The sequence below is a fragment of the Acartia tonsa genome, chromosome 5 (genome assembly GCF_053477335.1).
Source record: "Acartia tonsa isolate MP-2025a chromosome 5, ASM5347733v1, whole genome shotgun sequence".
Taxonomy (NCBI): domain Eukaryota; kingdom Metazoa; phylum Arthropoda; class Copepoda; order Calanoida; family Acartiidae; genus Acartia; species Acartia tonsa.
In genome coordinates, this window is record NC_137264.1 from 11,825,149 (window position 1) to 11,837,846 (window position 12,698).

Genomic DNA, 12,698 nt, shown 5'->3' on the forward strand with positions numbered 1-12,698 from the left:
ATAAATTTAAAAGTTGTAAGTTCTAATAACATATATGCATAATTTACCTACATATTTTTGTTCTATGAAAATTGAAGATATTATTGAATTTATTTAAATAATACACCTATTGTTTTTGCAAAAATTTTCGTACAAAACATACAAATTACTTTTCTGCTAATATTTGATTCTTATTATTTTTAAAAAAACGTAAAACGTACAAAAATACAAATTTCAAAATACGTTACGTACACATATCAAAATAACGTCCAGAACGTACACAGATTCGATGCGTAACGTACAAAACGTACACTCTGGCCAGTCTGAAATTGATGTAAATCCCCAATGATGATGAACAAAATTACTAAATCTGTAAATTAATTTGAGTTTAGACAATACTAATTTGGAACAACTTCATAGAATTCTGTGAAAAGTACCTAAAGTTTATAAGCCAACAAAAAAACAGTTTCCCGGTTGGTTTTAGGCTTTATTATTTTTAGATTTAAGCATTGGGAAAGTTTTAGGCTATTTTCTACCCCTCTTCTTACAAAGTCCCTAGATGCTAGGGGCACAGTAGTTATTTTATCTTAAAATAAAGAATATATTCCTGGATTATCTGAAGGTACTACAGATGGCTGAATGGCCGTCAAAGAGCTGGATGCTACTTCATTCACAGGTAAAGGTTGTGAAGAAATGTTCTGATCATTAGGTAGGTTGTCCAAACTGGCTGAATTCTAAAATCAATATTTCTAGATTATCAAGGGAGCTTATGGGATAAGACAACAGTCGATAAACTGATGTTTACTCCCCAAATATGATAAACATTAAAAAATCATTGGTGTAAAAGTTTGGACTTTTCTAGTCTGTACCATCATTGGTGAAAAATTTTAGACATTTTTAGTCTGTCCTCTTAAAAAAGGCGTAGAATGTATAGATCTAGAAACTTTGCAATCACCCCGTGAAGCCTTCGCTACACTTAGACAGACATCCTGTTACTTTTATAAAAGGATTTAACAATCTCTGAATCTGATTGTTTTAATTCAGGGATCTAAAGGGATAAGACAATAGCTGATAAATTGATGTACAATTACATCCTCAATGATGATACAAAAAATTACCCATCCTGTGGATTAAAATTGATGGCTGAAACGTTTAAACACTAAACTTAATGAACCAACCAATCAAAATTGAAAAAAGTCCCCAAAGTTGTTAAGCCAACGAAGTTGGTACACAAACTTTCATATGTCAACTCAAGGAGTGAAACTCCTGCAATTAAATTTCTAGGTGTTTATCTAGATCCTAAATTAAACTTTAAATATCATATTGATATGATAAATAAAAAGATTTCACGCTCATTATTTGCTATAAATGCTGCAAAACATATTATTGGTGGAAAAGCATTGCAAACTCTATACAATTCACTTGTCCATAGTCATCTTACATATTGTGCCCCTATTTGGGGAAGTGCAGCAGCATCAACTCTTGATAAAATTGTAAAACAGCAAAAAAAAAGCACTGAGAATAATTACCAACTCAAAATATAATGCACATACTACAATTTTATTTAAAAATTTAGAAATTCTTCCTGTAACTCAACAAATTGTCTATTATAAATTACAATTACAATTACAAAAATAGCACAAGAACAACAAGAGTTCTTAGAAATAATCAACAGTACAATGTTCCATTTGTTAGACTTGAGACATTTAAAAAATTCCCTTACTCTGATCTACCAAAGTTATGGAATGAAATCATTATTCCTAATACTAATCCTAATCCTGAAAATGATAATAATAATGACGAGGTTATGTATACTTTTAGCACAGTTATGTCAAGAAAACAGTTTTGTATGAAACTTAAAGATTTTTTGTTGGAAAAACTTAATTTTATTTGTAATAGAGAAAACTGTTCTGAATGCATAAACAGATCTTAAAAATTGATTTCATAAAAAACCTAGTGATTTTTTTAAGGAGGGGGGGGGGAGTTGTCTTTTTGTCGGGGAGGGGAGTGTTGTTGTTTGTTTTTTTTTGGCGGGGAGGGGAGGGTTGAATACAGGGCAAAGATCAAAGTGGCATTCTTTAAAAAGATATTATTTTGAATTGAGAAATTTCTGTTTTTTGAAAAATAATAAAATAATAGAATGACAAAGTCTTGAAGTATTGCTTTTTTTTCCTTTTTATGTGTTTTTTTCTTTCTCCTTTCCTTTTAAATAAAAACTTTACTTATTAATCTTCAATGAAATTTTAAAACTTAAAATATGGTATTAAAATTATGATCTATCTTATAATTTTTCCTTTTATACTCTCTTTGCTTTCATAATTGATTTATTTTGTTTAATTTTCTCTAAAATCTTTAATCTATTTTGTTCATCCTTCTTATTATTTACTGACTTCTCTAACATAATATAAATGTTTATTTGTGTTTTTCTTTTTTTTACCATCCTCACAACTCAATTTAACTAAATTAAAGTTTCGATTTTCCCTTTAACATTTAATTTTTTATGTTCTTTTTTTCTTTTTGTCTTCCTTAAAAAGGGGCTTCAGGAATCAAATACACTATCCCCATTTTGGTCAAGATAGTACTTCTGTAGCTCCTGGTGCATATCCTGAAAATTTTCCTTTTATTCCACCAATTTATATTTAGTTAATAATTAAACTCTTAGTATATATTATTTTATTTTTGTATGAGACTAAACATCATAATGTAAACTCTAAATTGTCGATAGATAGCAGCAATTTAGAGTATTGTATGTGCTATCTCCTAAGCTAGGGGGTACCTAGCAGCACCAAATAAACATTATTATTATTATTATTATTATTATTAAACACAATTATAAAACTTGGGGACCAGTGAATAAACAAACCAGTGTCCCCTAAATCCCCTGGTTTGAATTAGTTGTGATGGTAAATGTTTACCTGACCAATTATATTATTTGTACTTGCATCAACAGAAGGAGGATTTATTCATTGACAGACATCCTAATACTTGTACATAAGGATTTAACAATATGTGATTGTTTAAATTAGTTGTAATGGTAAATCAATGTTTACCTGGCCATTATTTGTACTTGCATCAACAGAAGGAGGATTTATTGGCGCAGAAAATTGAGAGGAGGCAGCAGTAATTCTGGACAATAAACAAGGATTGGTCAATGAAAGATAAAAAAAAGACATTCCTTGGTAAAACAAATAGTTTTTCTTCTGAAGATAAGAGGCATGTAAAGCTACATATAATTAAGCATTAGGGAGCTCTAATCCAAAATTTAAACCCCATGGATCTAAAGGGATAAGACAATAGCCGATACATTGATGTACAATGTACATTGAATGTACATCCCCAATAATGATACACAAAATTACCCTTTATGTAGATTAAAATTATTGGTTGAAACGTTTAAACACTTAATTTATTAAAGCAACCCATTAAAATTCACTCAAAAGTCCTTGAAGTTGTTAAGCAATCGAATAAGAAAACGTATTTATAATACTTTGAGGACTAGTGTAATAAACAGCCCATTGTCCCCTCTCTCTGGTTGCTAATGTATTGCAATTTTTAATGACTTATAATAACAAACAATAACAAGAGACTTACCTTGTACCACTGATTTGGCTGTTGACATTTTGAATGTGATTATTTAATTGTCGCAGCTGTTGGTCAGCTTCTTCCGAAACCTGGGACCGATTCTTAAATTATTTTAATGCAAACATTGAGTGTGACAGTTCTAAAATAGTACCTTCACAGCAAAATAGTTGAAAAGTTATACAAAAAAATATCTTCTACATGAAAAAGAATAAATAGAGAGTGAGAATTCAAATATTATTTAAGGATCAGTCCCTGATTTATTCTTAATAATTCTTCCTCCAGGTTTTCATTCTGATCAGGAGTTTCATCTAAATATAAATATTTTTTGTAGGGAGTTGGGTAGACTAAGATCTAGGGTGGGAGGTGGATTATTGACTGTGTAAAGGGGTAGTTGCACGAAATGTATTTGAACTTAATTTAGTGAACCGCATATTTTTTCCTAGTTAATGGGTTACTTAAACTACATTTACAGGGTGCATTACATAAATCCGGACTTTTTCTTATTTTTTAACATAAAATCGTCAATTTAAAAGATTTTATTGAATTTTAAAAACTGGGAAGCAACCTAGGTATATGACTATTAGATTATTTAATAAAATCACCGCCAGCCTCAATCACCGCCTTTACCCGCCCCCTGAACCGCCCGCCGACAAGCAGGCGAAGTTCTCCATGATAGGAGCAATGAGAGAGGTCTTTTTGGTATGGGCGCGTCTATTGGTTCATGCTTCAATGGCGCTCCAGGCCCAAAAGTCCATTGGATTAAGATCGGGGCTGCTGGAAGGCCACATCTTCTTAAGGAGTGAGTAACAGCAGGATCCAAATTAACCCATCTTTAAAGCTACCCTTTGACACGGCTGCTCTCATTTGGGCCACAGTTAAGCTAGAACAACGTTTTATACCTTTTTAAAAATGGCACGAAGATTAAGATACAGTTATCAGCGCAATACATAGTCTAAAACGAGTTTAAGGTTCCATATGGGCGCCTGAAGTCAAGAAAAGAGAAATTTTCAAGATTTTTGACGTTTTTGACATCTGAAAATCTACCACGATCCACTTTGTCGGATAACTACATCCAAGTCAGCTGGGATAGAGAGCTCTAGTCTTTTCTGGTGTTTTACTATGTATCTAATAGTATCTCCAGCAAGTTTCATTAGTCCATCTCACCTACAAATAGGCTGAGGTCAGATTTAGTAGGCCTAAGTCATAAATCCACGGTTATTTATCTGCGCAATTCGAATCTGCCTTGTTGAACATATGCGCGGCCAGCACGGCGTACACGTCCTCCATCGTCCAAAGATTTTCATGGGCAAAAAGGTCATTACCTAAGCTTTTTATAGTGGGGTCAAACGTGCTGATTGGTCAAGTAGTTTTGGCGCTATAGCCGTTTTAAAAAAGTCCGGATTTATGTGGCGCACCTTGTATATGGCATATATTTGAAAGAATTTCAATTTTCTACCACGTAGTTTTTAAAATATCAAGACTTGAAAATCATCTCTTTGTGATATATGCAATTTAAAAAGACGATTTTCAAGTCATGCTATTTTAAAAACTACGCAGTAGAAAATTGAAATTTTTTCAAATACATGACATATAAATGTAGTTTAACCCATTAACTAGGAAAAAATATGCAGTTCACTAAATTGAGTTCAAATGCATTTCGTGCAACTACCCCTTTAACTGGTACCCAGAGTTGTTAAAAAGTTATCACATTGTTGGCTTTGAAATATAAGTACTTGCAATACATCTTGATTGCTTTCTTCAAAATCGTATTTTCTAGGTAAACTTTTTAATCCCCAGAAGGAATAATTTTGTTTTTAATCATTAGGGATGCACATCTAGTTATTTTCCATTATATACAGGGTGTTTCAAATAAAACTGCGTTTTCCGGTTTTGGGAAACAACTAATAGGAGTATGAAAAAAATAATTATATATTCTTATTCTCTAAAAAAATATGGATCAATTTTATAAAAGGAGTTTTTTAATATCTCTCAAAACAATAGCAATTTTTAGAGCTTCAAGAATTCAAAATGTATGTGTGTTGCTTTATTCTTGCAGAATTTAGGGCTATAACGTCCAATTAAATTCTTATTTTTTCTTGAAAACGACATTATAGCATGCCCAACCAAATATTCTTATAATTACATTTAAAATCTAATTCAATAATGCTTTTTTAAAAGAATAAATAACCAATTTTTTTTTTGCTTTAGTTACGATTCAATTATGATCATTCAATTATGATCTCATAACCACTCCTCTTGCCCCTCCCCTTTTAATCTCTTAATCCCTTTTGATTTGACAGTTGTGACATATTAACCTAATATAATATAATTAGAAGCACTTTTAACGACATTTTCAAACTAAGATAGCTTGCTTATTTTTTAAGATATTGAAATGAATTTAAAAGTGACTTGTTTTATTTATAAATGCGCATGGAATTAAAAGAGATTTTTTATGAAAAATGCCTTTGCAATAGAGAAATAGAAAAAAACTAAATTCAGAAGAACCTAAAAACCACTTTGCATGTAGCCAAAAAAAAGAAAATATGTAAAAAAATCTCAAATGGGAAAATTGATTTAACCTTTGATTAATTTAATATTGTACTTTTCAACGTATATGTTTCAAAACAAAATAAGCTAATTGAATTTAATTGTTGTCACAGATTTAGGATCAGGCATTCTTAACCTAAATACAAGTACCTATCAGTAGTCACAGCCACATTTTTAGAGATATCGAAAAACACCTTAAGTAAATGTTATGTACATTTTTACAGAGAATATGGACCTATAATTATTTTTTTCATGCTCCTTCTGGTTGATTCCCAAAACTGGAAAACGCAGTTTTTTTTTCTGAAACACATTGTATTTCATTGCCAATTTAGGTAAAAAATGAGTCCATAACGTCTTTTTATAACTGGATTATGTAATTTTCTAAAAATAAACTGTCAAACCTATTAACATTGGTTGAGCATTAATTTGGTTTTGAATATTTCTACTTCTAGTACGGGTTACTCTTCTTTGAGATCTAAACAATAAAAAATGTTCAAAGAAATGTTTTTAGAATAGGTAGAATTTGTTAAAATATTACAACCTTAAATATTTTGTGTTATACCTAGTATGTTGCTAATACTATAATTTTGTCATTGGACAAACTTTATTAGAAAGAATTAGAATTCTGTTTATTATCATCGAGGATGTATATTAATTTTTTAACCTATATAAATAGAAGTTTCATTAATGGTATAATCCAAAAAGTTTAGTAACTCCTTATATTTAAAACCTGAACTTAATCCTTAAGGATTGATAAGAAATGCATTACCTGCTAGTTGCAATAATAGGAGAGGTTTGTATATTAATTTCATTTTCATCAATATTTTCGGCAACCTCGCCAACGTTATGATTCACTTCAGGGGCGGAATTTCTGGCAGCTGTGTTGCGTTCTAGGCTGCTGTTTCTGACAGCTGTGTTGGGTTCTGGGCTGCTGTCGATTATAAATATATCCTCTTCATCCTCAGCCATTTTCTCTGTAATAAAATAATATTATGATATCACAATTGTAAAAGTTATAAAGGGAGGGTGCGGAAGTGACACTTTTAAAAACCGAAACTAAAAAAACAAAGGAACTCAACTAAATAAAGAGTTATAGCTCTTAGATTTGGTATGGCAGTTGCTCATTGTTTAGATGTCATTTCGCCCCCCCGGCCAACCACCCCATTATATATTTAAAGTTATTCATAAGTTTCAGATTTTTCTTCATTATAACTCTGTTCACAAGAAAGAAGTCTTATATTTTACTCAATATTGTCAGCTCTCATGTGGATAGACAGAGGATCTTCATCAAATATTTCTTCTTTAACATCAACTTCTTCACATTTAATTAAACTAATAGTTACAAAAGGTAAAACTGTAGGTATTATTACAGACTTTCATAATTTTCAAATGTCCAGGAGATTTTTTATGTTTTGATAACTCAGAACTATAGGTATAAAATTTGTCACAAAGTTTACATGAAAATGACTTCTCACCAGTATGAACTCTTTTGTGGACAGTCAACTCACTGGCAGTTGTAAATGTCTTATAACATTGATCACATGAGTATGGCTTCTCACCATTATGGATTCTTTTATGTCTAGTCAAAACACTAATTTGAGAAAATGCCTTTTCACATTGATCACAGGAGTATGGTTTCTCATCTGTGTGGATCCTTTTGTGTTTTATTAGATCATTACTTTGAGAAAATGACTTTTCACAACAATCACATGAGTATGGTTTTTCACCAGTATGGATTCGTTTGTGTTTAGTCAAATTACTAATCAGAATAAATTTCTTTTCACATTGATCACATGAGTATGGCTTCTCACCGGTATGAATTCTTTTATGCATGTTCAAGTAACTACTAGTTGTGAATGTCTTTTCACATTGATCACATGATAATAGTTTATCAACAGTATGTCTCCTTTCATGAAGGGTCAATGTATCTTTCCGTGCAAATGTCTTTCCACATTTATTACATGAGAATGGTTTCTCACCAGTATGAACCCTCCTATGAGCAACCAGTTTAGATTTCTTTGTAAAATTCTTGTTACAAATATCACAGGTAATCATGCTGGTATATCCTCTCTCAATTTCCTGAAATTATTTATATGAATTAGAATTATCCAATAGGTAGGTAAGCAACTAAAATAAGAATGACAACATACATAGAAAATTTTACTTTTCAACTGTTTTATTCAAAATAAGTTAAAGTTCAAGTTAAAGCTAAATAATCATCACGTTTAAAAGGGACAAACAGTTTCCTAGTTAAAATTATAAAGATACAAAACTTTCTCAATTATACCTAACTGTTGAAGGAATCCTCAAAATAATTAAAATAATCCTGACATGCCTAAATTAACAATAGCTATCCTTCACCTAGGTACTGACGGAAATTGTAAGTAATAAAAAGTAGGACAACATCTAAAAAAGAGAATAAAATCTTTTGGGCTGGGTCACTAATTACCCCAAGTTTTGGTATCTTTAAAAAAAACGGAGGCGGGAGCCGCCATATTCCGCCGCCGCCGAAAATAATTTTTATTGCATTTCTCGCCGAATTAGGATATTTGGAATCATTTGAGACCATGTTATTTTTTGTAAAAAAATTTCCTCTTACAAGCAACCCTGCGACGGAAAATGGCGGTGATTTTTTTCAAATTCTCGTTTATCAAGATATATCTAAAATTCAGTGCTTCTCCTGTGCTTGTAAAGATGTTGAAATAAAATCTTTTGAGGTAGGTCAGTAAAAAATGTTTGAATAAAAAATGGCGGCGGTACCCCCGCTCTCGTCGTCCACCGCCGACAAAAGAATTTTATTGTATTTCTCGCCGAATTAGGCAACTTGGAATCATTTGAGACCATGTTATTTTTTTCAAAAAATTTTCCCCTTACAATCAACTCTGCGACGGAAAATGGCGGTGAACGGCGGGAGAAGTGGTCTCGCCGCCATTTTCAAAAATTTTTCCCCTTACAAGCAACCCTGTGGGGATTTGAAACAAAATCTTTTGACTAGGCGTATGTACCAAGTTTAAAAATTCTAGAATCTAGGGTCGAGGCAATGAGTAATAATAAGCAACAAAACATAAATGACAATTTCATTCTTTTATAGGCAATGCATTCCAAATTTTCTCTACTTTACTATTTATGACCTGTTATTTCCATCAAATATGTTTTTAGCTAAGTGGTTATTTCTTTGGAACATATGGATATGGTTGGACTTGGTCCAAAAAAAATAAATATTTGTTTACAATTTATAAACATTTATAATACCTACAGGTTTTGTGACTATTAAGATTTCCAAATCTCTAGGCTTGGTCAAAAACTTTGGCAAGTAGTGTCCAAACTTTTAAATCAATAATTTTAATTTGCAGAAGGGAAAATTGAGTCTATCATATTTGTGGATACTTATATTGATAAAAGCCTTAATTAAATATAGTCAATTGTCAAGCCTTACTACCTAACAAACTTGATAAAATAAATAGAACGGAAATAAAGTTATTAGGAAATTTTTAAAATCCTTATTTTCTAAGTTTTTCTGGAGTATACAACATAGTCGACCTCCAAAGGTAGAACCATACTTGTTAAGAAGTTAGCTAGATATTAAGCTACAGATACATAGACAGACATCATGTTGCTTTTATATAAGGATAAGAATTCCCTATAATTCATGATTAATAAATCATGTTTAGCAAACATTTGAAAAGTTGGAATTTTAACTTCAAACAGAATTTCATTTCCTACTTCAGCTTGAGAAATTTTTAGTAGAGAAGCTGCTCTATAATTTGCTTTGTTTGTCCGTCCGTCAGTTTCATACCCTATAGGCTTCCAGTTTATAATTTGGATCCGTTAGTCCATTAATAATTCTACAATAAAATAGACATTAAAACATATTCAACATTATATTCTTGATCTAGTCCCACTAGAAATCTGCTCTTAAAGTTTTTCTGTTCATCCAAGATTTTTTACGCTTCGCTACTTATGGATGTTGTCATACTTGTTAAGCTTTAGCTTAATAGGGAAGAAGTTGCTTAGCTAATTTAGATAATAATATATTAAACTAACAAGGTATATCCATATTCTTCCTCAAGTAGAGCAGCTACAAAAAGTTTACAAAATCAAAGTAAAAGAATAGATGGGCATGAGCTATATGTAACTTTATTCACGGTTTAGGGACCCAGTGCCGACTTTCAATTTGGTCTTAGCGTCGGAAATATTGACACAATTAAGTCGCTACAAAAAAGCAGAAATCAAATTGCTAGCAGACTAAAAAAGTCCTCAACACTTGGGCCAGGTAGATGTCAGGCTTCCACATCTATACTTATTGATCAGTGATATATTTATTTTAAAAATGACAAAGATCATTTCTACTGCAAGTGTTTTTAAATTACATTACCTGTAGTTATATACACTCTTAAAAAAACATCAACATTTTATGCTATAAATCTGAAAATATATATCTTATTACACAATAACAATTCTGAACAATTAAGTTGCATATTTTAATAGAAAATTATGTTGTTTAATTTATTATGGACTTATTAGTTTATTAATTTGTAATTAGTTACCGAATGTTTATCAAGGGATAGGACAATGGATGATAAACAAAATTACCCCTTTTTTAAATTAAAATTATTGAATTGGACAATGGACCAATCGAATTCTTTAATGCACCCAAAGTAATTAAGACAACGGATAAGAAAACGTGATAAAAAAAACTATGAGCAGCAGTATAATTTACATTTTATTGTCCTCTTCCTCCCTGTTATTTACCTAGGTAAAAAATATTAGTGTGTTAGTTTGTTATTTATTCTATTAAAGGGGGATGGACATAAGCTTAAGAAGGGGGATGGGGATTGTCAATTTTTAACCTTTTGGTGAATAAAAAAAACTTGTAGATTTAGGCTTTCTATGCCATAAAAGACAGGTTGTAAAATAATCCACCCCTTCCCTCCCATCCACTTATAAGGACTGTGAGCGACGGAGAGTAAGTGATTTTAAGAACCTTACATTAGTGATGTCAACCTTTTTTGTTGAATATATTAGGTCATTTAATTATTGAACTTAAAAATTTAGATCTTGATAAATAAAAATTCAAAAGTATGATTAATGTCCTTCTGTCTTTTATAGCAAATGAAGATAATTTTATACACCTTGAACTCAACAAAACATTTGATACTATTGATATTCCTACAGTATAAACTTTAAAACATAACTTACTCTTTTTGTTAACAATCCCGTTTACGTTCATGCCCATCCCTTTCTTACATCTTTGGTGTGATTACAACAAAATTAAATATACTGTAAATTTATAATAGCAGAGAACATTATGAAGTATAATTTAAAAATTTTCAATAATTTCAAAAAATATTAAAGTTTAACGTTTTACAGGAAAGGCACATGGTATAATTTGAAAAAAAAACACTTGATTTTTTCTTAAAATTCTTTTAAAAGCAATGTTTCATTATATGAAAAATTTCCATTTAAAATAACACGGACAATTAAGGCAGAAAAATAGCTTAAATTACCAGAGTTCTATGATATGTTTTACTAATAGTGAGAGCTCAAAAGAGTAATTTATTAACGAGATCTTAAGGGACAAACAGATAAAACCAATAATACTTTATTTGTTAGAATGTTGACTTCTCAATCAAGATTTTATTTTTCTCAGTTAATAATCATTTATCGCAGCGTATTATAGACATCTTCTGCGTATAGTAAACAAAATAATATTTAATTTTACAAGTAAATTTTTTTAATCGTAGAGAATTGTCTATAATACGATGCAATACATCAGTTTGTTTAAAACCGGTTCCAATCCAGAGGATGTAAATTGTTTTGGAGACCATACTGGACTAAATTATCTATTTGAACTGAAGATAATTGAGTAATGTTGAGGGTAGATCATATCTAAGCTCGTGAATTCCATGCTGCACGTTTCTTCCACCATTTCCAGACCTGTAGAGAAACATTTGTTCATTAGGACCACAAAAACGGCTTTGTCATTTAAAATTTTGGGGCTTTCCTAATCGTACATATTGAGCAATGAAACCCCCGACCACTTATTTTTAAGTAAATTGAAAATAAGGGGAAATGTTTTTTTATGCCCTATGCCTCCCCATGCAGGGGGCCATACCCCTGCGGGGCTAAACATTACCCAATATAACCTAACTTAAACTGACCTAAAGTAAAACACAACCAGATGAAAAACCTGCCCCACGCTAAATTTAAATTTAGTTAAAAAGGGAGAGGGGAATGTTCTTTGCTCGACTAGGCACTTTGAGGCCAACCTCCAATAAAATTTAAGTGGGTTAAAGTTTACCTGATTGTATTCCAAATAGTTTTTCTGCACAGCCGTTTCAACGGGGAAGGAGTGACTAGTTGTTGAAACATGCGGGAATACAGCTCTGGTACTCGACTAAAATATTCAGGAATATTAAGGGATAAGACAATGGAGTAACTAGTTGTTGAAACATACGGGAATACAGCTCTGGTACTCGACTAAAATATCCAGGGATATTAAGGGATAAGACAATGGAGTGACTAGATGTTGAAACATGCGGGAATACAGTTCTGGTACTCGACTAAAATATCCAGGGATATTAAGGGAT

General features: G+C 31.3%; 1 protein-coding gene across 1 annotated transcript in view; it reads right to left on the reverse strand.

The window, feature by feature from the left end:
• Positions 1–11,496, reverse strand: part of LOC145318755 (E3 ubiquitin-protein ligase rfwd3.L-like) — a 52,219-nt gene extending 40,723 nt beyond the window's left edge. Inside the window, exons 1-7 of the mRNA XM_080160255.1 lie at positions 10,484–11,496; positions 6,878–8,187; positions 6,510–6,583; positions 3,813–3,869; positions 3,571–3,649; positions 3,030–3,105; positions 587–713 (exon numbers count right to left, since the gene is read on the reverse strand). Coding sequence (XP_080016381.1) covers positions 587–713; positions 3,030–3,105; positions 3,571–3,649; positions 3,813–3,869; positions 6,510–6,583; positions 6,878–7,077 — 613 coding nt within the window. The 5' untranslated portion in view covers positions 7,078–8,187; positions 10,484–11,496. The remainder of the gene's footprint in view (positions 1–586; positions 714–3,029; positions 3,106–3,570; positions 3,650–3,812; positions 3,870–6,509; positions 6,584–6,877; positions 8,188–10,483) is intronic.
• Between the last annotated feature and the right edge of the window lie 1,202 nt (positions 11,497–12,698).